Here is a 27,644-nt window from a genome sequence, read left to right on the forward strand (position 1 = left end):
ATAACAGCTGAATTTGACTCATACCTCAGAAAGACAGCCGCCAACCTTAACGACCAAGTAATCAAAGAGCTGCATGATTTCGGGATTAGCGCCGATCGCTTTTCAAAAATCATGTTTGTGAGTGACCAGGGGTCCAATATTAAATCTGCCCTCAGTAGCTACAACTGGATGCCATGCACAGCTCATGTACTCAACATCGTCCTCAAACACACCTTTGATGTCAAGCCTGACACACCAGAATACATGAAAACTGTCAGTGCTGTAATTGACAATTGCAAGAGCCTTGTCACTTATCTCAAGAAATCTGGTGTGAGCGCCAACCTCACGAATGCTGTTATGCAGGAGTGTGAAACCAGGTGGAACAGTAAAGTTGCGATGACGCAGTCGGTGATCAAACAGTACAGTGAGATTCAGACTGCCATGGAGCAGAAGGGCCAGGAGCACAGAATGGACGGCATTCAGCTGGACGTGATGAACACACTCACTGAGTTCTTGACGGTCTTTAAAGAAGCGAGTGAAGCGTTGGAAGGCGACACGTATCCAACCATTCAACTAGTGGTGCTTTGGTTTTATAAGCTGAAGAAACACTGCGAGCCACACTTCGGGGATCCGGAGTACATGAAGTACATTCGAGCACGGGCAAAGAAGTTCTTAATGGATAAACTGTCCCTCAACATCACACACAAGCTCGGAACTTTTTTCTCCACGTTTCAAGACACTGAAGATGTTACCAGCTGATGAGAGAGAGCCTGTCTATGACAACGCAAGGTTACTTGTCAAGGCATTTGACAGAGCAACTCCGCCACCGGGTGTCCAAACAGCCGAGGTCACGATTCGAGGTAAGCCTAATCTTAAAATGAAATAGCTTTATCGTACAATGGTTAATTTAACACAGCAAGTGAGTATGTCAGTCTAATCGAAATAAAAAATATATGATTGCATTTTAGTTGAGCCTGATGACGAAGAAAATGACGGCGCCGCCGCCTGCGTCACAGCCAAGAGAAAGAGAGATGAGTTCAGCGAGTGGGAGGATGAAGGTGGCGATGATGAGAAAGACGAGGTTCAGCGGTACCTTGACAGCCAGTTCGCGTGGGACGGGAAGGATCTTCTGGGTTTCTGGGAATTGCAGGACCAGCAAGGGTCGTTCCCTTTGCTCACTAAGCTGGCTAGAATTATCCTTTGCATACCGGCGTCAAGTGCATCAAGCGAGCGTGTGTTCAGCTCGGCCGGTCGGGTGCTAGAGGCCCGACGAAACAGACTGAACCCTGGCACCGTTGACGCCATCCTGTTTTTGCACAGTTCACGTAAAAACCCATAAAAGCCATAGAATGGACAAAGTAAAAATAGCCGTACAGAAATAATGTAATTCGGTATTGCTTTCATTTCTTTTTTTCTTTTTTGTGTGAAGAAAAAAGTGTATTAATATGTAGCCTCAGCCTGCATGCTGCCTATTAAGGACAGTCTGTTCTGTTTATTTTCGTTAATTGTTTTTGCTGATAGCGGTGGTATATCTATTGTATATTTTAATATGTGGTGCTGCTGAACGGTGAACGTTAACTTGAAGCCTTGAACCACTGAGAGCATTTTGCACGTCAATGCATGAATGCAACGCTATGCGCATTGTGAAGAAATGATGCGATGTTTTTTTTGTCTTGTTGAAATAATTTGTCTTGAAATATAGGCCTATATTGAAAAGGCTTGCTTTGAAAGTCTTTTAGGCCTGTAATTTTCCCAAACAGAGTCACACTGTCTGATGTCAGTACACTGGTTCTGTCTGATACCAGTGTAGGCGTTGGTTTAGCTGTGTGGTTTATGACAGAGAAAACAAATCACACTTGTGTGAAGTGAGGGACACTCTTATCATCATACATCAGCACATTCCGTGCTCAGCCAATCAAATAACAACATTCCTTGGTACAAAGACACAAATCAGGTTCTTTACTCATGAATTGATAGATTATTTGATGTTGTACAACAGTGATTTTGAAACAAAGACTGATTTGGACACCTGGCCTTTCAGTTCAGGTTTTATGTGTCCTGAAAGGATTCCCTTGCATGGATGGTTCTGGTACCGGATGGTACCCAGACCTGGCGAGCCGACCCGGAACTCTGAACCTCATGCTTCCTTCATTCAATGCATGAGCGTCCAAGCCGCTTCTTTACACCTGACAGGGGGGAGTTTCCCTGGTTGGACGTAGCACGTAGAAGGAACACGTTATTCCAACCAGTTCCTTTCCCCTTCATCAGGTACCCCGGCTGGCCAGGGGGAGGCAGTTTAGAGACCAGGATTACTGCATGTTTTTGTGAGGGTACCTATACCCTAGGAGACACACAGAAAGGCCCTTTCGCCAACTCCACCAAGGGTATATGGGCACTGATGTTTAAGTTTATTTTATTTTATTTTAATTACTGTATTTATTTTACAAAGAGTGGTGCTCATTTGGAAGCTGCCTTGGCAAAAATGGTTTAACTCATTCTGGGCGGGAACCCCTGTTGGTGTTTCAAGCATTATGTTATACTTTAGCTATTGAAAAATAGCAGATCTACAAGCTCGTAGCGCGCCACCGAGTGGCGCGCTACGAGCTTGTAGGTCTGCTATTTTTGAAAAATCTTTAAAATGTGGCGCAAATCATTGAATATATATTTCAGAGCGAACATTTTTAACAAAAATATTTGCTTCTGGGGGGGTCCCTGGAACTACATATTTTGAGATGGGGGGTCCGTGGCCCAATGGAGATAATTCTGGGGGTCCTTGACATGAAAAAGGTTGAGCACCACTGACATAGAAACAGGTTTTTCAGAAAAATGCCTTTTTTTTTATCGACCTCAGTCCAAAATGGTTTAAGAAACAAGGAGGGTAAAAGAAGATGTTTGGTAGAGCAGCCTGACTTACCTTGGTCACTCAGGGCCGTGCAGGAGACAATGCAGAAGGTGATGAGTGTGAACCAGAGAGCAGACATGTTGACAGTGACTGTATGCCTGAACTGACTTCTCTTCACTACCAAGGAAACAGGAAATATAACCTACATCTACCGCTGCTTCAGCCAATGAGCGCTGTCTGTCTGTCACAAACCACATCTTGTGTAAAAGAACAATATATATCTTTTTTAAAGTATAGCATCCTAGAAATCCAATTATGGATCACATTATGAAACCACACCTGTTCAAACTCGATTGACACACGTGTCTCTTATTATTAATTATAATCTTTCAGATCGAATTCAGTTATCTCTCCTACATACAGTACATTGGTAAATGGTGCATTTATATACAGCGCCTTTTTGAGTGGTGTAAACCACTCCTACAACTGGCTTTGTTAGTTTACGTGTCTGTCTGTCTGTGCTCAAAAAATGAGCACGGTTGCTATGGTCACCCAGTTCACACGGGTGTGATTTCATTACGTCAGACATTATGTCAGACCACAGCTGATCAGTCTATATAAGACCTTACACCACTCAGTTCACACGGGTGTGATTTTTTCCAATGTGCTTTACATATAGATTGTGCATTACATTCACCCATTTCACACACACATTCACACACCGATGGCGGAGGAAACCATGCAAGGCACCAACCTGCACATCGGGAGCAATTTGGGGTTCAGAGTCTTGCTCAAGGACACTTCGACACTAACTCTGGGGGAGCATCGAACTGGGAACCTTCCCTCCACTACATTGGCCTCTCTGCACTGGCCTAGAACAGGCCTAGAACACTAGTGTGCTCCCAGTATGTTGTATGAGTGTTTAACCCATTTTGGGCGGGAACCCCTTTTGGTGTTAGCATTATGTTATGCTTTAGCTATTGAAAAATAGCAGATCTACAAGCTCGTAGCGCGCCACCGAGTGGCGCGCTACGAGCTCGTAGGTCTGGTATTTTTGAAATATCGAAGAACGACTGACATAGAAACATAGCTTTTTCAGAAAACTGTCAGGATGTAGAAGACATTTTTAAGAATCTGATCTCAGGTCAATCACAGGTTCTTCGACAGCGGAAACTTCTCCCAGTCTTGACCCACGAGGCAGACAAACCCTCTCTCTGTTTCAGACTAAAATACAATAAGTACATAATAGTTACTTTCCACCACAGGTTTTCAAGATAAAACAGTTGGTGGTTTCTGTAGTCGTGTTCAAACCCTGTGTTTTGTTTCTCTGAGGTGTAAGATCCCTTTGCTTTGCACCTCTTTCTCTCTCCGTACACGCACGTACGCACGCACACACGCACGCACGCACACACACACACACACACGAGCTAGTCGAAGAAGCATGGCTTGACTTCAAAACCAAATTTACATCAGTACTAAACAACATGGCTCCTTTGAGAACCATCAGGGTCAAAACCCGCTCGGAACCATGGATGAATTCGGACATACTGACTCTGAAAGCCAGAGACAAAAAATGCTCTGAACTTCTCAAATGCAAGTCCAAGCTAGCCAGGCGCTTCGACAGTGATCACCAAACCCAACAAGCTAAGAAACATTGTATCTACCATGACTAAATCTGCTAAAAGTAACTTCATCAACGATAAGGCAGAGGAAATCAAAAACAATCCTCGGGAGCTCTGGAAGCTTCTAAACAATCAACTAGGCTGCGGTCAGAAACTAAAAACCAGGTTTACAAACATAAACATCAAATCGAACGACACCCTCATCACTGACAAGCTAGATGTGGCCAACTACTTAAACATCTTCTTTACAAACATTGCAACAACGCTGGTTAACAAACTGCCCTCCCACTCTGGGCGTTTGTGTAGAGCACATCAAAGCCTTCTACAAAAACCTAGGTGTTTGTAAAGATGATTTTAAACTGAAAATGGTAACAACTGAGGACATACTTAAAAGACTGCGTGCCCTTCAACCCCACAAGGCCACTGGCCATGACAATATTCCCTCCAAATTTCTCAGAGACTCTGCCATCTCTATAGCGGTGGATACAACTGCCTATAATCTTGGTCATAATAGATACTTCTTCGACAAAAGTGACTACAGTGATACTTTAAGTGTGTTTTATAATACACATGGTAAAGTTGTTACTAATAGTGGATTTTTTAACTTTAGAAACACATTGGTGAAGAAATTTCTTGGTAACGATTTAGTTCCCAGATAGGTCAAATACCTGATAAAATTCCCTTACTATTGTGTAGTAGACGGTGTAGTGGTAGTTTACCTTGTGTAGTAGACAGTGTAGTGGTAGTTTACCTTGTGTAGTAGACAGTGTAGTGGTAGGTGTTGTAGTTGTTACTGTAAAAAAGAAAAAACAACAGTCAGGCCTTCAGCGCTACCCCGAAAGAAAAGAGGCATTCTACAATTTACAATTTAGGCATTTATCCAGAGTGATTTACAGTAAGCAGAACAACAGATATATCACATACATAGCAATAGAACAATAGAACAACACATGGTGATACATCACATACATAGAAATAGAACAATAGAACAACACATGGTGATACATCACATACATAGAAATAGAACAATAGAACAACACATGGTGATACATCACATACATAGCAATAGAACAATAGAACAACACATGGTGATACATCACATACATTTATGGGTGAGACTATGGGTGTGTTCATATAACAAATACATTGTATACTAATGTCAATTCTGGAGCAGAGAGCAGGAGCCCTCTGCCACACACACACCCCCACAGCTGTTGTATAGCCGTTGGAGATAGGCACTGTCCTTAAGATTAGGTCAGGACAGCACCCCCGACCCCCCTGGGGTGTTTTAGCAGCATTCTAACAAAAGGCTTTGTTTTTACGGACTGATTGTAAATAACTCTAAGCCGTTTTTACTCTGTGTTAGTCACCACAGTATCGTATGTCTCAACTTACAGTTCTCCTCTTGTGTGCAGTCTATGCACCTAGCTGTCTATTCAAATATCAACTAATTGATATATACGTGTCCATGTCTATAAAATATCCATCACGCACACACACTGATAAGCTGACATGTTGGTGTGATCTTTTTCCACCCTAAAACATGATCATCAGGAATTATTATTATTATTATTATTATTATTATTATTATTAGTCAGTAATAATAAGGAACATACAGTCAGTATTGAGTCAGTAATAAGGAGAATAAAGGAGTAATTCAAAAGTAATGAATCAAATCATTGTGATGAACATTCAGTGGTCAACGTTACCTGGAACACATCTGGGGATCTCACAGAACTCCGAGACTTTATGTGGGTCAGTGGTGAGACACCATGGCTTAATGGCACCGTCTGGATTACGGCAGTAGTTGTTGTTCTCCAGACCGCTGATAAACACATGGAGGTAGACAGTAGGTAGGAAGTACACACACACACACACACACACACACACACACACACACACACACACACACACACACACACACACAGACAGTAGATGTTTACTGGGTGTTCTTACGCGTGTGGATAGTTCTCGGGCGTTTCGTCGTGGCTGTGAGGTGTCTGGACCGACCAGCTCTGGCAGGTTCTCCCAGAGGTCGTCATGGCAACCGTCCCTCGGTAGTTCTGACCACAGAGGGTGAAGCAGGACAGCTCTGGAACGAAGGGCTCTGATAGGTGGAGAGGACAGGAAGTAGATGGATGAGAGGACAGGAAGTAGATAGAAAGAGAGAACAGGAAGTAGATGGATGGAGCGGACAGGAAATAGATAGGTGGAGAGGACAGGAAGTAGATAGATTCAGAGAGCAGAGGAGAGGATTTAGTTAAAAACTGCGTGCGTGCGTGCGTGCGTGTGAAGAACATTCAGTGGTCAAGGTTTACCTGGCTGTCCAACACATCTGGGGATCTCACAGTACTCCACGTGTTTCTGTGGGTCAGTGGTCCGACACCATGGCTTAATGCCACCGCCTGTATTACGGCAGTAGTTGTTGTTCTCCAGACCGCTGATAAACACATGGAGGTAGACAGTAGGTAGGAAGTACACACACACACACACACACACACACACACACACACACACACACACACACACACACACACACACACACACACACACACACACACACACACACACACACACACACACACACACACACACACACACACACACACACACACACACACACACACACACACGATCAGGCTATATTTGTATTGAGGAACCAGAACTAAACACAAGTCATAAACACATGATGACATCACCATTCAAATGTAGCTTTTTAAAATATAGTGCGTGCGTGCGTGCGTGCGTGCATGCTCCCAACATGGAACCACTGCTGTAGAGCAGTAGATGTTGTTTATTCTTGTTGTTGTTGTTGTTATTATTGTTGTTGTGGTTGTTGTTGTCGTCATCCCTGTGTAGAGCAGTAGATGTTAGGATGGATGTTCTCACCTGCATGGACGGCCCTCGGGCGTGTCGTAGTGGCTGTGAGGTGTCTGGACCGACCAGCTCTGGCAGGTTCTCCCAGAGGTCGTCTTGGAAACCGTCCCTCGGTAGTTTATGCCCCGGCCAGTGTAGCAGGTCTGGTCTAGAACTATGGATGACAGGACAGGAAGTAGGAGATGGATGGACAGGAAGTAGGAGATGGATGGAGAGGACAGGACAGGAAGTAGGAGATGGATGGACAGGAAGTAGGAGATGGATGGAGAGGACAGGACAGGAAGTAGGAGATGGACAGGACAGGAAGTAGGAGATGGATGGACAGGAAGTAGGAGGGGTGGTCCCCCAACTCAATAGCTACGAGCTACGAGCTTGTAGATCTGCTATTTTTCAATAGCTAAAGTGTAACATAATGCTTAAGACACCAAAAGGGGTTCCCGCCCAGAATGGATTAATGTGCAACAGTGTTTTCTCACTCAGCAGTAAACAAACTGACGTACAGTATTAGGGCCATATTTACGTCATTGCTAAAGCCCTTATCCCTAAACTTCTTAGCCTTTTTTACTACTTTGACAAAACATTGGTGTGCGGCTCGGCCGGGAACGGTGTGCCTGTGCTTATATTTCCGTTACGCGTTACCATGGCGACATAATTCGCCAAAAAAAACTAATTATGGGTGGGGCGAGAGGCGGCGAAATTCAGGTATAAGAGTGGTCTTATTCGGACACATGCACGCACGCACGCACGCACGCTTTAACACACCTCTCCATTATAGGCATTATGTATGCAGCATCATGGCCTATGGGCAGGGCAGGGCCGGGCCTATGGGCAGGGTAGGGCATTTCCATTTTCCAGCCATTCAGTTGCAAAAAATATATATATATATATATATTGTTTTTTTTACAAAATAATTTGGCGACCCCCAGAGGGGTCGCGACCCACGGGTTGAGAACCCATGCACTAAACGATCGGTCGCCGACTAGGAGTCGAGTCCACACTACAGGAGTGTTTTATTCCAATTAATTTTGACATCTCACGCATTTTGACATCTCTCTCCCTCTCTCCCTCTCCCCCTCTCCCCCTCCCCCTCCCCTCCCCTCTCCCCTCTCCCTCTCCCTCTCTCTGCATGCCACACACACAGGAACAGCCAAATGTTTGTGACAGCGTGTAGCCTAGCCTACATGGGGTGCAGCGAGACAGGACGTTACATCTTGATTTTCATGAAATAATTAACTCTTTCTCTCTCCGTACACGCACGTACGCACGCACACACGCACGCACACACACACACGAGCTAGTCGAAGAAGCATGGCTTGACTTCAAAACCAAATTTACATCAGTACTAAACAACATGGCTCCTTTGAGAACCATCAGGGTCAAAACCCGCTCGGAACCATGGATGAATTCGGACATACTGACTGCAATGAAAGCCAGAGACAAAAAATGCTCTGAACTTCTCAAATGCAAGTCCAAGCTAGCCAGGCGCTTCGACAGTGATCACCAAACCCAACAAGCTAAGAAACATTGTATCTACCATGACTAAATCTGCTAAAAGTAACTTCATCAACGATAAGGCAGAGGAAATCAAAAACAATCCTCGGGAGCTCTGGAAGCTTCTAAACAATCAACTAGGCTGCGGTCAGAAACTAAAAACCAGGTTTACAAACATAAACATCAAATCGAACGACACCCTCATCACTGACAAGCTAGATGTGGCCAACTACTTAAACATCTTCTTTACAAACATTGCAACAACGCTGGTTAACAAACTGCCCTCCCACTCTGGGCGTTTGTGTAGAGCACATCAAAGCCTTCTACAAAAACCTAGGTGTTTGTAAAGATGATTTTAAACTGAAAATGGTAACAACTGAGGACATACTTAAAAGACTGCGTGCCCTTCAACCCCACAAGGCCACTGGCCATGACAATATTCCCTCCAAATTTCTCAGAGACTCTTCCATCTCTATAGCTCCAATCATCACCCACAGGCCAAACAAGCTGTGGATACAACTGCCTATAATCTTGGTCATAATAGATACTTCTTCGACAAAAGTGCCTACAGTGATACTTTAAGTGTGTTTTATAATACACATGGTAAAGTTGTTACTAATAGTGGATTTTTGAACTGGTTTTTGGACTTGGAGAGAGACTGTGTCTAGGCTCTAGATCATATCTAGGCCTGACCTAGGCTCCAGTGAGGAACCAGTCACCACCTATCAAGATCCAGCAGGAGCTTAAACCTGGAACCCGGAGGCAGCGACCTGGCCAGGGACAGATTACAGTTACAAGGAGCTAAACATCTGACTGTAAGGATTCATCGGCAGGAGCTACTAGCCTAGCTACTGTACCACCAGGCCGGTCCCCTGCAGCAGCTAGCTACTGTACCACCAGGCCGGTCCCCTGCAGCAGCTAGCTACTGTACCACCAGGCCGGTCCCCTGCAGCAGCTAGCTACTGTACCACCAGGCCGGTCCCCTGCAGCAGCTAGCTACTGTACCACCAGGCCGGTCCCCTGCAGCAGCTAGCTACTGTACCACCAGGCCGGTCCCCTGCAGCAGCTAGCTACTGTACCACCAGGCCGGTCCCCTGCAGCAGCTAGCTACTGTACCACCAGGCCGGTCCCCTGCAGCAGCTAGCTACTGTACCACCAGGCCGGTCCCCTGCAGCAGCGAGCTACTGTACCACCAGGCCGGTCCCCTGCAGCAGCTAGCTACTGTACCACCAGGCCGGTCCCCTGCAGCAGCTAGCTACTGTACCACCAGGCCGGTCCCCTGCAGCAGCTAGCTACTGTACCACCAGGCCGGTCCCCTGCAGCAGCTAGCTACTGTACCACCAGGCCGGTCCCCTGCAGCAGCTAGCTACTGTACCACCAGGCCGGTCCCCTGCAGCAGCTAGCTACTGTACCACCAGGCCGGTCCCCTGCAGCAGCTAGCTACAGGGCTTAGGCTGCACTGCAGCACAAGGCCACCAGGCAAGCCCCAGGAGCAGCAGCTAGCCAACAGGCAAGCCCCAGGAGCAGCCACCACCAGGCAGCAGCTGGCCACCAGGCCAAGGAGGGTATTCAAGATGGCTTCGAGGAAAAAGCAAGCAGAGCTGAAAGAGGAGAGGTCAGAGGAGGACCTGGTCTCACATGCTCAGGTAAAGGAACTGCTACAACAGCAGAAAGACATGTTTACTGCACTTTTACAGCAGCAACAGGAACTTTTTCAAGGTTTTGTGAAACTCATTATGGACTCCACTAACTCTAGGTTGGATGCAATTACAAGAGAGGTGCAGGAGATCAAAACAAGCATACAATTTACGCAAAAGGAGGTAGATGATATCAAAGGTCAGAATGCAACACAATCTGCACGGGGTAACTCCATGCAAGCTGACTACAGGAAGAGCTGTGAGGGCCTGTCAGCTGTCACAGATAAAATGGAGTATGTAGAGGGCCAATCGAGAAGGAACAACCTGGTTTTTGACGGCATCACTGAGAAGCCTGGGGAGACCTGGGCAGATACAGAGGAAAAGTTGAGGAGGGTTCTTGTGGAGAAACTACAACTTCACAGGGACATTGAAATCGAGCGTGCACACCGCATTGGGAGACTAGTGTCTGGTGGCAGCAGACCCAGACCCATTGTGGTGAAGTTTTTAAGATTCAAGGACAGATCAGCAGTGTTGATGAAAGCCAAAAATTTGATTGGAACTGATATTTACATTAATGAAGACTACACTGATGCAGTCCGAATGAAAAGGAAAGAACTACTCCCCAAGCTGAAGGAGGCTAGGGAGAGAGGAGGCTAGGGAGGAGGCTAGGGAGAGAGGAGACACTGCCTATCTGAGGCATGACAAACTGAAGGAGGCTAGGGAGAGAGGAGACACTGCCTATCTGAGGCATGACAAACTGAAGGAGGCTAGGGAGAGAGGAGACACTGCCTATCTGAGGCATGACAAACTGAAGGAGGCTAGGGAGAGAGGAGACACTGCCTATCTGAGGCATGACAAACTGAAGGAGGCTAGGGAGAGAGGAGACACTGCCTATCTGAGGCATGACAAACTGAAGGAGGCTAGGGAGAGAGGAGACACTGCCTATCTGAGCTGAAGGAGGCTAGGGAGAGAGGAGACACTGCCTATCTGAGGCATGACAAACTAGGGAGAGAGGAGACACTGCCTATCTGAGGCATGAAGGAGGCTAGGGAGAGAGGAGACACTGCCTATCTGAGGCATGACAAACTAGGGAGAGAGGAGACACTGCCTATCTGAGGCATGACAAACTAGGGAGAGAGGAGACACTGCCTATCTGAGGCATGACAAACTTATAATTCGCCCCGGGAACAGCAACCAATAGCAGCTTGATTAGTATCTGAACGCACACACATGTACACACACACACACACACACACACATGTACTTCATGATCAGAATCGCGATGGACAAAATGTCTTATTTTTCTTTGTTGACAGCCTATCTCAACTCTTATGTCTGTAAATGCTAAATTGCCCAAGAAAGGGCTAAAAATAGCCCACCTGAATATCTGTAGTCTTAGAAATAAGATTCAGGATGTCAAGAATATGTTGATATCAAACAATATCAGTATTTTGGCCACTTAGACGACTCATTTGAGGATGGTGCACTATCAATACAAGGGTATAATACAAGGGTAATGGTGCACTATCAATACAAGGGTATAATACAAGGGTAATGGTGCACTATCAATACAAGGGTATAATACAAGGGTAATGGTGCACTATCAATACAAGGGTATAATACAGGGGTAATGGTGCACTATCAATACAAGGGTATAATACAAGGGTAATGGTGCACTATCAATACAAGGGTATAATACAAGGGTAATGGTGCACTATCAATACAAGGGTATAATACAGGGGTAATGGTGCACTATCAATACAAGGGTATAATACAGGGGTAATGGTGCACTATCAATACAAGGGTATAATACAGGGGTAATGGTGCACTATCAATACAAGGGTATAATATCTATAGAAAGGACAGAAACTGCTATGGAGGTGGAGTTGCTTTTTACATACAGTCACATTCCTGTGAAATATAGGGAAGATTTGATGACGAGCACAGTAGAGACGGTATGGCTCCAAGTTCACCTACCCCCCCCCCCCCCCCCCCCCACTTAAAACCTACCCCACTACCCCACTACCCCTACCCCACTACCCCTACCCCACCACCTTGATATGTTATGTGGAATGATTGAGAAGGTATGTGATGAAAACAGAGAGATATATTTTCTGGGAGATGTAAATATTGACTTTTCTTCTACCAACTGTTCACTGAGAAACAAACTAGTGATGACAACAAGTGCATGTAACCTAGAACAGATGATCAATCAACCAACCAGGGTGTTTACCAACAGGTCTGGAGTAACAACATCAAAATGCATTGATCATATATACACTAATGCAAGTGAACTGTGCTCAAAAGCTGTATCTGTACCTATAGGCTTTAGTAATCATAACCTTGTAGCAATTTGCAGGAAAGCCAAAGTCCCAAAAGCAGGGTCAAAAATAGTGATGAAAAGATCATATAGAGCGTTTTGCAAAGATTCATATGTGGATGAAGTAAAAAGTATATGTTGGACAGATGTTTTCAAAGAGAAGGACCCAAATGGTGCACTTGATGCTTTCATGGAGTTGTTGCTACCAGTCATGGATAAAAATGCACCTGTCAAGAAGTTACTGTTAAATCAGTAAATGCACCATGGATTGATGGGGAGCTAAAACAATGTATGGCTGATAGAGACCAAATGAAAGGGGCAGCAATGAAATCAGGCAATCATTCTGAGTGGCAGTCATACTGTAAAATAAGGAACAATGTGACCAAACTAAATAGGAAAAAGAAGAAAATGTATTATGAGATTAAGATAAACGATATTAAGCATGATGGAAAAAAGCTCTGGGCTACCTTGAATAATATCATGGACAGGAAAAATAACTCAACACCATCTTTTATAGAATCAGAAGGGGCATACATCACCAAACCACTAAATATCGCAAATTATTTTAATAACTATTTCATGGATAAAGTGGAGAAGCTTAGGCAGGGGATGCCCAAGCATAGGTGTGAGTCATCATACAAGAATATTAGAGAATGCATAATGAAACATAAAAATTGTACTTTTGAGTTGAGTGAAGTAACCATAGAAGAGGTGGAGAAGTTATTGTTGGCAATCAATGACGACAAACCACCAGGTATCGACAACCTAGATGGTAAGCTACTAAAGAATGTTGCCAAGTTCATTGCTGCACCCATCTGTCATATCTTTAACATGAGTCTAAGAGGTAATATATGTCCGCAAAGATGGAAAGTAGCCAAAGTTATTCCACTCCCCAAGAATGCAAAGAATGGCTTCACAGGCCCTAATAGCAGACCAATAAGCTGCGGGTTCAAAACAGAGCAGCTCGGCTTGCCCTGAGATGTACAATGAGATAATTTTAGAAAAATGCATGTCAAGCTCTCCTGGACGACAGTCCAAGAGAGGCTGACAATATCACTCCTTGTTTTCTTGAGACATATTAATGAAATTAAACATCCTACCTGTTTATACAATCAACATACACATAGTTCTAAATTACATCAATATGAGACTAGACATGCCACAAGAGGGTGCTATCAAGTCCCTAAAGCCAGAACAGGGTCTATGCAGCACACATTACTGTATAGAGCCATGGCTGAGTGGAATAAACTGCCAGCTATGATCACAAAAGAAAGAACTAAATCAAGTTTCAAGAGGCAATTGAAGAGGCATCTTGAAACCCAAAGACTGTAGGGCGCTCGAATGTACACACACACACACACACACACACACACACACACACACACACACACACACACACACACACACACACACACACACACACACACACACACACACACACACACACACACACACACACACACACGATAATATTTTCAATTTTTATCTCTACTTTTGTTTTCTACCCCAGGAGAATGGAAGGCTAATATGTAACTGAGGCAGATATGATGATATGCTTTTTGGTTTTTTTCTCTTCCAAGAAAATGGGGAATCAGAAGGTGGATGAGGAAATTGTTGATCAAATATTTTTTATTTTATTTTATGTTATGTATATATCTTTGTCCTGTAATGTAATTCATGTCGAATGTCATGTTTTTATGTTCTGTGTGGACCCCAGGAAGATTAGCTGCTGCTATGCACCAGCTAATGGGGATCCTAATAAAACTCTAAAACTCTAAAAACATAATAAACCTCTCCATCAAACAAGGACAGGTCCCCCAAGATTTCAAACTGGCCAAAGTAACCCCCTTGCACAAGAAAGGGAGCAAATTAGACCTCGGCAACTACCGCCCTATTTCTATTCTTAGCTTCATCTCGAAAGTGATGGAAAAAATAGTCTATGAACAGGTTGAAAAGTATCTTGCCACAAAAAAACTAATGTATGAATTCCAATCTGATGACTCAGCACTGCTGGTCTCGGACAGGAACAAGCTGCAGGTTGAAAAGGCCCTCAGCTCTGAACTCGGTAGAATCTGCACCTGGCTCGCTGATAACTACACTACACCTGGGTAAAACTGAATCCATTCTCTTTGGTTCTAATAGTAATCTCATCAAGGCTAATGACTTCTTGATAAGAGTGGGTGACAATGTTATCACACGAAAAGATGAAATTACCTACCTAGGTTCCATCCTGGAGGCTAATCTTTCCGGTGATAAAATGGCCACCAACGTAATCAATGATCGCTTAGCATTCCGGACATCTGATAGTGCTCAAAATCGGCATAATGGTGACGTTACCGCCACCATCAGGACTGATTGTCCAATACTATAGTCTTGCCCCGTGAAAATGAGATATAGTGTGTATACCGCAGATTTTTCTATTGGCATTAAAATGACAAATTAAACATATGCATAGTGCTGGCAGAAGGCACAATCCACTGTTAATTAGGCTGGCAATAAGCCAGTTAATGTCAACGAAGTCCACACCCACAACACCAGAGGGTGTTCAACTAACCATGTACAACCCAGATTCACCCACAACACCAGAGGATGTTCAACTAACCATGTACAACCCAGATTCACCCACAACACCAGAGGGTGTTCAACTAACCATGTACAACCCAGATTCACCCACAACACCAGAGGGAGTTCAACCCAGATTCGGCACAAACAAGGGACTAAATGTATTTTGCTCCTACTGTATGCCACCAAAATGTGGAACGCCCTACCAACAGTCATTAAGACATGCGAATCCCTTGACCCCTTCAAAACCGCCCTCAAAGGGCACCTACGGACGGCTGCAATTAGAAACTGGCCTCCGTAAAATCTGACCCCCACCCCTTTTTCCCCTCACTGTATATGTTCCTTTTCCCTTTTTACCTCTTATGATGTTTTGACTACATAGTTGTGTATATTCGTATGTCTCTAAATGTTTTGATGAATTGAAAATGGTGGGCCCTATTGTAAACAAGTGTAATGCTTTATGGTGTCGTCCACTCACAGTTACCAGTTGTTGTATTGAGTTGTACTTGAAATGTACTGTACTTCTGCAAACTGTTAATAAACCAATCAATCAATCAATCAAACAGACACACACAAACACAGAGGTGTTCGTGCACAACAACGCACAAGGTCCAAAAGTTTCTCCGATTCGGTTTTATCAACATTATTCAAGTGAAATGAGTTGGTTTTATAGACTAACAGCAACATTGGGCTAATATAGCTACCATGTATGACACAGGAGTCAGGACAGGGATTTACCCAAAGAATAAAGGTTATATTATTATCATCTGATCATCTGTCCAATCCATACAGTCCACACGACAGACAGACAGACAGACAGGACACGGTCGGGTTGTGTGTCCAGTATCAGTACGCCAGCAGCAGCACAAACAAATAGTTCCATCATGTGACAGAGGTCAAAGTTGAACCAACGTTGTGCTATATGGTAGAAATAGGTCAACAAGACAAATGATGATAGTTTTGTGGATCTGAGCACGAAAATAGCATGGTTGTTTTTCACCACCTGTGCGCAACCTAACACACACACAACCACACACGCACATATTAACTGTATATATGGTGATTTCGGGTGTGACAGTACAGTACAGTACAGTACAGTACAGTACAGTACAGTACAGTAGAGGGACCCCCACACGGTAACCGGGCCCCCGGTTTTTTTATTTTGAATGAGTGAACCCCAAACCCCCACCACCACCAAATGACCAGAACTGCTTAAAGGTGTAGTGAAATAAAAAATAAGTTTTTCACACTTTTAGACCATATCCGTGGTCATCATATGGTCATACCTAACAATGGATGCCAAAACAATTAATTCCCCATATCTCCGCATCCGTCCAGCACAGGCTGCACAGCTGCTACTGATTACAGAAATCTTCCGTTTTTATTCCCATTCAAGGTAACATCCAGAGAGTGTATTACTCCGTTTCAACTTAATCATCACGCTAAAAAATGTATCTGAAAACATTATAGGGTAGAAATAAGCCACATAAGAGTAAACTGGTAAAGCTGGCCGACTATCAGATTTGTAAACAAACATCCACACGCTGTCCTGCGTAGCATAGCTACCGTCCCTAGCTACCGTCCCATCCCCTGAAGGGATGCGACGCTCTGATTGGTTCAGAAACTTCATAGCGGTGTTTCAACTTGAGACCGTCTGAAACTTCAAATGTCCACCATTTCCGTTTCACTACGCCTTTAATATTCACCAAAACTCGAGCAGAACTCCCACCACGGGACTCAACCAATCAGACCTCCCACCACGGGACTCAACCAATCAATGAATACCTTTACAACCACTAGATGAATGACAAGTAGTCTTTGTCCTGCAGCTTTAAGTCCACACATCTGATCTAACAGTCCACACATCTGATATAACAGTCCACACATCTGATCTAACAGTCCACACATCTGATCTAATCAACACTTTAAAGAACCAAGAGTAAAAGTGAAGAAATGTCCCGTTTCAAGTCTTCAAAATGTAATCTTTTGAAAATAGCCGATCTACAAGTTCACAAGGTCTCACAGTGTGACACATTGTGAGCTTGTAAAGCAGGACACTGGTGTTTCAGAACAAACAGCAGTTGAAAAATAGCAGATCTACAAGCTCATAGCGCGCCACTGGGCGGGGGGGGGGGGGTGGTCCCTGGAACAAAATATTTTCAGACGGGGGTCGGCGTCCCCAAATACATATATTTTTTGGGAGTCCTTGACATGAATTTGTTTGAGAACCACTGATATAGAAACATGGGGGTTTTAACCCTGTGAGAACCACTGATATAGAAACATGGGTTTTTTTCAGAAAACTGTCAATTTTGTAGAATCTTAGGTCTAAATGGGTTAAAACATGTCAGTAGTTTAAAACATGTCAGTAGTTTAATTTCTTACCTTCCGCCTTCAGTGAGTTCAGAGTGAGCAGCCATGATGTGACGAGGAGAGCCAGCGCTGTTACCACACGCATCTCTGCAGTCAGTCAGCCTGTCAATCAGCACGTCAGCCTGTCAGCGCGTCAACCTGGGAGAGCAGAGAGAGAGAGAGAGAGACTGGCATTAGGAGGAAAACCATGGCTGCTCTTGTAGTCCCTCCAACCACAAGGACATGTCCCCTCCAGCACAAGGAACGGGGTCAAAGGTGCAGGTGACAACACACACAGTCTCATGACTTACTGTGTGAGCCGTGATGAAATCAGCACTCTAGATTAGACTCATCGATTGATTGACACATATGCCTAGTTTATTTTCTACAGCAGTGTCTTTCAACCTTTTTCATATCATATCGAGGCCCATTATTTAATGATTTATTCTGCATCTGAGCCATGGACCATCATTTGATGACATTTAACCTCTCAGAACACACACAGAACACACACAGCTTAATTTCATGACTTTTGCAGTAAAAGCAAATCTCGGGACAATCCATTCCATGAAGGGGACATCCTAAAGATATGAAACAAGAATTAATTAATTATGAATAATAACCAGCAGCTTCCGTATCTATGTGTGTTTAATATAAGGGGGGTCCCCGCGGAGGTCGGTGCGGTGGTCCGCGGCAATGTTCCCTCTAATTTGTTTTGGGTCTGAATAAACACTCAAACCTCCTGAGCAGACATCAGCAACTGCTGAGCAAACATACATCACCTTGACACCAACTAGCCAAACATGAGAGAATGCGAAGTGAGCGCCCCACACTTCACACAGGTGTGATTTTTTTTTTTTTTGCCAAATGGATTTTGGGAGTGAATCAATGAATAGTTACATAAGGCTACGCAATACAAGTTAAATTTTTTGTTGTTTATATCAAGGTGGTAGGCTAGTGTTACCGGCCTCAGACCTACTAGGGGACACAAGCGATACACAGGCTTGAATGCGCTGTGGATCTGTGAAAAACGAGGAACGGGACACATTCTTTAGTGTTGCTTGGCTCGGTCAGCAGCGGTTTATTACTGACTCAATATATATCAATATTCATTTGCATTCAATATCAAAATATATCAAAATAATAACAACAGACATCTTAGTTCACAATAGCTTCAAAAACACAAAATACAATAAACCAAATAAATCAAAAATAAACTGTATCCTTCATTAAACCAAAAATAAAGTATTGTGCACTTTATAACCCTTTTGACAAAATATCAATCTGTATTCTTACTCTCAACATACAAACTTAATACTGTAGTCAGAACACTCAGATTCCATTTATCATCATAACAATACATTTCCGAAATCTAATACTCTTCTTCATTCACACCATCAGCTCAAATACACATTCAAAATAACACGTTTGCATTCAGACACGCGCGCGCGCATGCGCACGCGCACCACGTGTGCTGTCTGTGTGGTAACACAGTGTAAAACTACCTGGCAGCAGCCATTATTCAACTCAATCAAAACAATAAAACTACTGGTCCAAACTCACTTCAAGTACACTCAAAACGTTACTAAACATGTCACTGACAGTTCACAGTAGTTTCTGTCATATACGGTAACATTGTGACTGCACAATTATACCTGCGCAGCACTGCGCAGTACTACGGTATAGGACAGGTACGAAGCAGACAGACAGGATGTCCGGTCATGCATGATATAGCATAATAGAGACAGACAGACAGAGACGTAACCACCTTTTGTATCACCAACCTTCTTGTTATTAAACACGTTCATATTGCTTAAAGAGGACTCCGTCCATCTTTTACATGGTGTCAGAACTGACCGAGGAGAGAAGACAAACACACGATGGCCAAATGTAATCCACCAGTGAACTTTGCCTTTGATAAGCCGGCAGAATGGTCCGACTACAAACAGCGGTTTGAGCGGTACAGAATCGCTACGAAACTAAACAAAGACGAGGGAGCGGTACAAGTGAGTTGCCTAATTTACGCCATGGGAAGCGAGGTCTTTCGTTTTCGCTGAAGATAAAGATAAGGAGGATTATGACATCGTAGTGAAGAAGTTTGACGAGTACTTCGTTCCGAGGAGGTATGTCATTCATGAACGCATGTGTTTTCACCAGCGTGTTCAGAAGCCGGGGGAGAAGGCAGAGACCTTCATAAGGGCTGTGTATGACATGGCGGAACATTGTGACTTCGGTGCAAGCCGGGACGAGAATATCCGGGACCGGATCGTCGTTGGGATACTGGACAAGGACGTCTCATGTAAGCTGCAGTTGATGCAGCAAGATTTGACATTGGCGCAGACTGTACAGACGGTCAGACAGGCTGAAGAGGTCTCTGCACACGTCAACATGCAGGGAGGGGCTGTGGGGGGGGGCAGTGCATGAAGTTACTCACCACGGCCAGCAGAGGCAGAGCAACAGGTACCCAAGGTCTAAACCACAGAGTGGGCCAGGAGACAGAAAATGGGGAAATGAAAGGAAATGTTTTAAATGTGGAAAATCACAACATGCTAAAACAGAAAGCTGCCCTGCTAAACAATCCACCTGTCATATCTGTAAAAAAGCTGGACATTGGGCCAGAGTCTGTAGGAATAAGAAGCAAGTGAGTGAGGTTACTGAGCAAACAGAGCAGCCAGAACCACCATCTTACTTTCTTGGTGCTGTGACAAAAGTATGCAACGAAAGTGAACAGTGGTCAGTTGAGCTACTTTTGGATAAGAGGCCAATAGTGTTCAAGATAGACACAGGGGCTGATCTGAATGTAGTCAGCGAGGAGACATATTGCACATACACCCCAGAGCGTGTCCTAGAGCCACCAGACATTCCACTGGATAGCCCAGGAGGAGAATTAAAATGTCTAGGGAAGTTTCAGACCACTGTAGCCTACAAAGGGAAGGAATATCCACTCACAGCTTATGTAGTAAGGGGCCGCACTGTTAATAACCTACTCAGCCGCCGCATGTCAGTGACAATGAACCTAGTGAGGAGAGTAGATGAGATCAGCCTGAACAGTGAGCAGCAACCAGCCTATGGGACATTGAAAACGGAACCTGTGAAGATACAGTTAAAAGACAATGCCCAGCCGTATGCTGTATATACTGCACGCCGAGTACCTCTCCCAATGCTCCAGAAAGTGAAGGAAGAGCTACAGAGAATGGAGAGTAATGGCATCATTGAGCCTGTGACACAACCGACTGAGTGGTGTGCACCCATGGTGCCTGTCTTGAAGAAGCTCACAGGCAAAGCCTGCATATGTGTTGACCTGAAAAGACTGAACCAGTCAGTTAAGAGAGAGCATTACATCCTGCCTACAGTGGATGAGATAACAGGCAAGCTAAGTGGTGCAACTGTCTTTTCGTCACTTGATGCTGCTAGTGGATTTTGGCAAATTCCACTGCACCCAGACAGCTGCAGGCTCACCACCTTTATTACTCCATTTGGCCGATACAGTTTCAAACGTTTGCCATTTGGAATTACCAGCGCACCTCACCTGAGATATTCCAGAGGAAGATGATGGAGACTCTGCAGGGGCTGGAAGGTGTGGAGATCTTTATGGATGACATTTTGATCTACGGGACTACTATGGAGCAACATGGCAGCCGCCTCGACAAAGTGATGCACCGCGTTCAGTCGGCTGGTCTGAAGTTGAATACAGAGAAGTGCTCTTTCCGACAGAGTCAACTGCGGTTCCTGGGTCATCTCATAGACCAGTCGGGGATCCGACCTGACCCAGGGAAGGTTGAAGCCATTCACCAGATGCCACCACCAGGAAATGTCACAGAGTTAAAGAGAATTCTGGGCATGGTGACTTTCCTGGGGAGATACCTTCCAAACCTCTCAACAGTGGGGCAGCCGCTCCATGAGCTGTTGAAGAGTAAAAATGAGTGGACTTGGGGTCATGCACAGCAGACAGCATTTGAAAACATAAAGAAGTTGTTGACAACTGCACCAGTTTTAGCTTATTATGATTTCACCAGACCCACTGCAGTGTCGGCGGATGCCAGCAGTTATGGACTGGGGGGTGTGCTACTGCAACTCCACGGGCAGCAGTGGAAACCCGTGGCATATTGCTCCAGACGACTCTCAGATGCTGAAACACGCTATGCCCAGATAGAAAAGGAGTGTCTGGCTGGGGTGTGGGCGTGTGAGAAGTTTGACAGATACCTGAGCGGCCTGGAACGGTTCAGGTTAGTTACAGATCACAAGCCGCTAGTGCCTCTCATCAACAGTCAGAGCTTGGAAAATGTCCCTATCAGATGTCAGCGTTTACTCATGAGCCTCATGAGATTCAGCCCAGTGGCAGAGTATGCACCAGGAAAGACTCTTGTTGTAGCAGATACACTGTCACGCAGCCCGCAGACATGCAGTATGGATGAGACAGATATGCACAGTGATGTAGCCTGCTATGTAGCCACAGTAGTGGGGGGGATTCCAGCATCACCAAGCAAACTGGAGAGCATCAGGAAGGCGACTGGAACTGACAAGGAGTTACAGTTGGTCAGTAAGCTCATCACGTCAGGTTGGCCCGAACACGCTAGTAGCGTCCCAATGGATGCCAGGGAGTACACTAGAGTGAGGTCGGAGCTCTCAGTAGAAAACAGCCTAGTCCTAAGAGGCTGCAGGATTGTTGTGCCAAGGTCAATGAGAGGTGAAATCCTGGAGAAACTACACCACGGGCATCAAGGCCTGATAAAGTGTAGAGAGAGAGCGAAATCATCAGTATGGTGGCCAGGGCTGTCGAAGGAGTTAAAGAACACAGTGATGTCATGCCAGGTGTGTCGTGAACTGAAGAGGACTCAACAAAAGGAACCTCTTGTCTCCACAGCACTGCCTGACCGCCCTTGGCAGAGAATCGCACTAGACCTGTGCGAGCACGAGCGCAAGAACTATCTTGTGATATCCGACTACTACTCCAGATTCCTGGAAGTACTGCACCTGTCCTCAACCACAAGTGCACATGTTATTCAGAGACTGAGAACTGTGTTTGCGAGGTTCGGCATCGCAAGTGAGGCCGTTTCCGATAATGGTCCTCAATTCTCAAGTTCAGAGTTCCAGAACTTTGCGAAGGAGCTAGATTTCAAACATATCACATCTAGTCCACATCACCCTCAGGGCAACGGGCATGCAGAAAGAGCCGTACAGGCAGCCAAGAAAATCCTTAAGCAGGAGGATCCGCTGCTAGCCCTGATGATCTACAGATCAACTCCTTGTTCCACCACAGGCTTCAGTCCAGCTGAGCTGTTAATGGGGAGAAAGATCAGAACAACAGTCCCCATCTTGGAGAAGAATCTCCTGCCTAAATGGCCCAGCAGGAAAGCAGTGAGAGAGAACGATGTGAGACAGAAAGCAGTGCAGGCTCACTACTACAACCGCCGTCATGGAGCCAGATCCCTGCCTGCTCTACAACCAGGAGACACAGTCTTCACCAAACTGGATCATGAAAAGTCATGGTCTACACCAGCGGTGGTCTCGGAGGAGGCTGCTGCCACACGGAGATCCTACATCGTCACCACCCAGGGAGGTGCAGTGCTGCGGCGGAACCGTCGTCACCTCCTGGCAACGCCGGTCTCCCACCACACTCCGTCTACTTCTACTGAGGGAGCAGAAATGGATACACAGCCTGCAGTGACTACCCCACCAGTGACGGTCCCTGCGAACCAGGCTGTAACTACACCCAGCACACACCTGCCTGGACAGTCCATGACCAGGTCTGGAAGGGTGTGTAAACCAGTTCACAGGCTTGACCTGTGATTGAGTGAAACTCATTATGGCCTTTGGGGGGTGGGGAAAGTTGACACACAAACACATACACAAGGGACTTGTTTTGATGCACTATTGTTTTGCCCTTGCTAAAGAAAAGCTTAAGGAAAATCCAAATGTTGAGTGCTTGAGATTTTGCTATTTTGATTGTTTTATTTTATTTTTAACAGCTATAAGAGCAGTTAGGCTTGGATCGCATGTGTTCATTTTGAGTTATGTTTCTCTACAATGTTTACAACAGTGTTGTGTTATTACTATTTTCCTCTGCTACGGATATTGTGGGATGTTGTTTTGTTTTCCCTGAAAAAAAAAAAAAGAAAAGGGGGAGATGTCATATACGGTAACATTGTGACTGCACAATTGTACCTGCGCAGCACTGCGCAGTACTACGGTATAGGACAGGTACGAAGCAGACAGACAGGATGTCCGGTCATGCATGATATAGCATAATAGAGACAGACAGACAGAGACGTAACCACCTTTTGTATCACCAACCTTCTTGTTATTAAACACGTTCATATTGCTTAAAGAGGACTCCGTCCATCTTTTACAGTTTCAACATCATTAGGAATGTTTAGATATGATATTTATACGAGGAACGGGACACATTCTTTAGTGTTGCTTGGCTCGGTCAGCAGCGGTTTATTACTGACTGCGCATGCGTGGGACCAAGACTATAGGCAGTTCCTCTATGATTCACAGAAGCGCAGGAGCGCCATCTATTGACTAGGAAGTCTAATAAGATGTGGAATCTCATAGAAAAGTGTCAATAATGTTAGAATAGTTCTAATAAATCTTTAAAAATGGGGGGTGTATGTTTTAGTGCAAAACTATAATAGAGGCTATTTCTGAACCCTCTACACTAGCAATTTTAGGAGCGTTTTCAGGCACGTGACCCGCCAAAGTAATCATATTTGAAATGGGGACCCCCCACCCAGACAAGCAACAGAATGGTTCCACAGATAAATGTTGTGAAATAACAAGGTCGTTGTGAACTTGTGGATTGGCTATTTGCACAATTGTTGCCTCCGTCTTATATAATAATAGGGCTGTCAATCGATTCAAATATGTAATTGCGATGAATGGCAAATTAATCACATATTTTGTATCCGTTCTAAATATACCTTAAAATCTGTGGTTGTCAAGATTTTTCATTACAAGGCCCATTATTTATTCTGCGTTTGAGCCACGGACCACCATTTGATGACATTTAGCCTCTCAGACCCAAACTAAAGAACTGTATTGATGTTGGTACCATTAGGAGACATAACAGGCCAATGTTGATCAAAATAACATGTTTTTTCTACATTCTCAAATTGTGTAGAAGTAATTGTAAATAAGTCCGTTTGGATGAGGGCTAGGTGAACAGAAATGACACTCCAGAGATTTAGAAAATGTACTTTTATTCTTCTTTTGCAAGCTGTTCAAAAATAATGTTCAAAAATCATTCTTCCGAATAGGGTTTCACACAAAAGGTAGTTCACGAAAAAGGAAACAAAAAACTTACAGACCTCTAATCAAGCCTAAGTTTAAAGCTGAACCTTTCACTGAGGGTGTGTTTTAAACAACACGACAGTCTAGCTATTCTCTGAGCTACTGACTGTCCTCTATAAGGGCAGAGCTATCCAGCATTGTGCCCTTCTCCTCCCTCTACTACCTGAAACTGGAACCCCTTCCCCACCCACAATCTGGGCCTTTCAATTGTTGGGTCAAACCAACAGTCTTGAGCTCTGGTTGAAGCCTATAGTTTCACCAACCTCTCTAGCCAAAATAAACACAGAAAACATTTCCCAAACCTTACAGACATCATAATCCACAAGGTAACTATAATCATGTTTTTAGCAAACAACTCTTCATTCATAATTCATAATATAAAGTTACACACACACCCCCATAAGTGGTAAATCCCAATTAGGTTCCTCCACCAGCATATAAAAGGATCCCCAGAATCAGCTGTGACTGTTTTGGATGATCAACCCAAAAACAGGGAGTAAGTTTGGTTGAGCAATGAGCTTTTTCTTTAAATCAATAAATATATATTTCAACTGAGTTTGTCCATTTGTAATGCATAAGGTGATTGTACTGAAACATAAAATACTGGGGGTACAAAGACATAAGTGGGAAAGTCAATCTGTCTTTACCACACATCCCCCCCTTTAAGACCTGTCCCTCACCATCCTTTATGGGACAGGAAATCGGCCACCATATTCTTTCCAGCACAGTGGTGTTGTAGATGCGTGGTCCGATGAAGTCTCCGCCCTCTGGATATCAGGAACCTCAGGAGAACCAGCCCTTCTGGAATGTTGCAGTACCCTGAGGTCAACAGGAGGGCCGCTGTAGTGTCTTCCGTTGACTGTGCTCCCAGCGACCTTCGCTCCAGTCGGTCCAGCTGGACTTTGTTGCTGTAGCTGGCCAAACTGGTGCTGGAGGTTTCGTAGCCGGAGCTCCTGTGTCTGCTGTTGGCGCTGCCTTTGTTCATCTCTGGTTGATTCTGGAGGAAGGCTTGGAAGGTTCTGTTCAGACTGTCCACCGTCTCTGGTGGTCCACCACCGGTGGTTCCTCCCTCCTCCTCTAGAATGGGTTCCTCTTCAACCTCGTCTGCAAACGAGGTCTGGTTGCCACCATCTTGACGTACTTTGGATCTGGTTGCCATGCCTGTTTCTGTCACCCTTGACTGCCACTCATCCCACCACTGCCACCATTTGTAAATAAGTCCGTTTGGATGAGGGCTAGGTGAACAGAAATGACACTCCAGAGATTTAGAAAATGTACTTTTATTCTTCTTTTGCAAGCTGTTCAAAAATAATGTTCAAAAATCATTCTTCCGAATAGGGTTTCACACAAAAGGTAGTTCACGAAAAAGGAAACAAAAAACTTACAGACCTCTAATCAAGCCTAAGTTTAAAGCTGAACCTTTCACTGAGGGTGTGTTTTAAACAACACGACAGTCTAGCTATACTCTGAGCTACTGACTGTTCTCTATAAGGGCAGAGCTATCCAGCATTGTGCCCTTCTCCTCCCTCTACTACCTGAAACTGGAACCCCTTCCCCACCCACAATCTGGGCCTTTCAATTGTTGGGTCAAACCAACAGTCTTGAGCTCTGGTTGAAGCCTATAGTTTCACCAACCTCTCTAGCCAAAATAAACACAGAAAACATTTCCCAAACCTTACAGACATCATAATCCACAAGGTAACTATAATCATGTTTTTAGCAAACAACTCTTCATTCATAATTCATAATATAAAGTTACACACACACCCCCATAAGTGGTAAATCCCAATTAGGTTCCTCCACCAGCATATAAAAGGATCCCCAGAATCAGCTGTGACTGTTTTGGATGATCAACCCAAAAACAGGGAGTAAGTTTGGTTGAGCAATGAGCTTTTTCTTTAAATCAATAAATATATATTTCAACTGAGTTTGTCCATTTGTAATGCATAAGGTGATTGTACTGAAACATAAAATACTGGGGGTACAAAGACATAAGTGGGAAAGTCAATCTGTCTTTACCACACATCCCCCCCTTTAAGACCTGTCCCTCACCATCCTTTATGGGACAGGAAATCGGCCACCATATTCTTTCCAGCACAGTGGTGTTGTAGATGCGTGGTCCGATGAAGTCTCCGCCCTCTGGATATCAGGAACCTCAGGAGAACCAGCCCTTCTGGAATGTTGCAGTACCCTGAGGTCAACAGGAGGGCCGCTGTAGTGTCTTCCATTGACTGTGCTCCCAGCGACCTTCGCTCCAGTCGGTCCAGCTGGACTTTGTTGCTGTAGCTGGCCAAACTGGTGGTGGAGGTTTCGTAGCCGGAGCTCCTGTGTCTGCTGTTGGCGCTGCCTTTGTTCATCTCTGGTTGATTCTGGAGGAAGGCTTGGAAGGTTCTGTTCAGACTGTCCACCGTCTCTGGTGGTCCACCACCGGTGGTTCCTCCCTCCTCCTCTAGAATGGGTTCCTCTTCAACCTCGTCTGCAAACGAGGTCTGGTTGCCACCATCTTGACGTACTTTGGATCTGGTTGCCATGCCTGTTTCTGTCACCCTTGACTGCCACTCATCCCACCACTGCCACCATTTGTAAATAAGTCCGTTTGGATGAGGGCTAGGTGAACAGAAATGACACTCCAGAGATTTAGAAAATGTACTTTTATTCTTCTTTTGCAA

General features: G+C 44.7%; 1 protein-coding gene across 3 annotated transcripts in view; it reads right to left on the minus strand.

Moving 5' to 3' along the window:
• The window catches only part of LOC306921824 (plasminogen-like), a 64,568-nt gene that overhangs the window by 34,589 nt on the left and 2,335 nt on the right, over positions 1-27,644 (minus strand). For 2 of the 3 annotated variants that reach the window (XR_013789843.1, XM_079499124.1), the window contains exons 2-7: positions 17,716-17,841; positions 7,333-7,474; positions 6,762-6,883; positions 6,400-6,550; positions 6,153-6,268; positions 5,195-5,236 (exon numbers count right to left, since the gene is read on the minus strand). Coding sequence is in view for 2 of the 3 variants with exons in the window: in XM_079499124.1 (XP_079355250.1) it covers positions 5,195-5,236; positions 6,153-6,268; positions 6,400-6,550; positions 6,762-6,883; positions 7,333-7,474; positions 17,716-17,788 (646 nt within the window). In the remaining variant the exon portion in view is untranslated. The remainder of the gene's footprint in view (positions 1-5,194; positions 5,237-6,152; positions 6,269-6,399; positions 6,551-6,761; positions 6,884-7,332; positions 7,475-17,715; positions 17,842-27,644) is intronic. The other variant, XM_079499125.1, reaches the window with a different exon arrangement.

This window comes from Electrona antarctica (genome assembly GCF_951216825.1).
Source record: "Electrona antarctica genome assembly, chromosome: 4".
Lineage (NCBI taxonomy): Eukaryota > Metazoa > Chordata > Actinopteri > Myctophiformes > Myctophidae > Electrona > Electrona antarctica.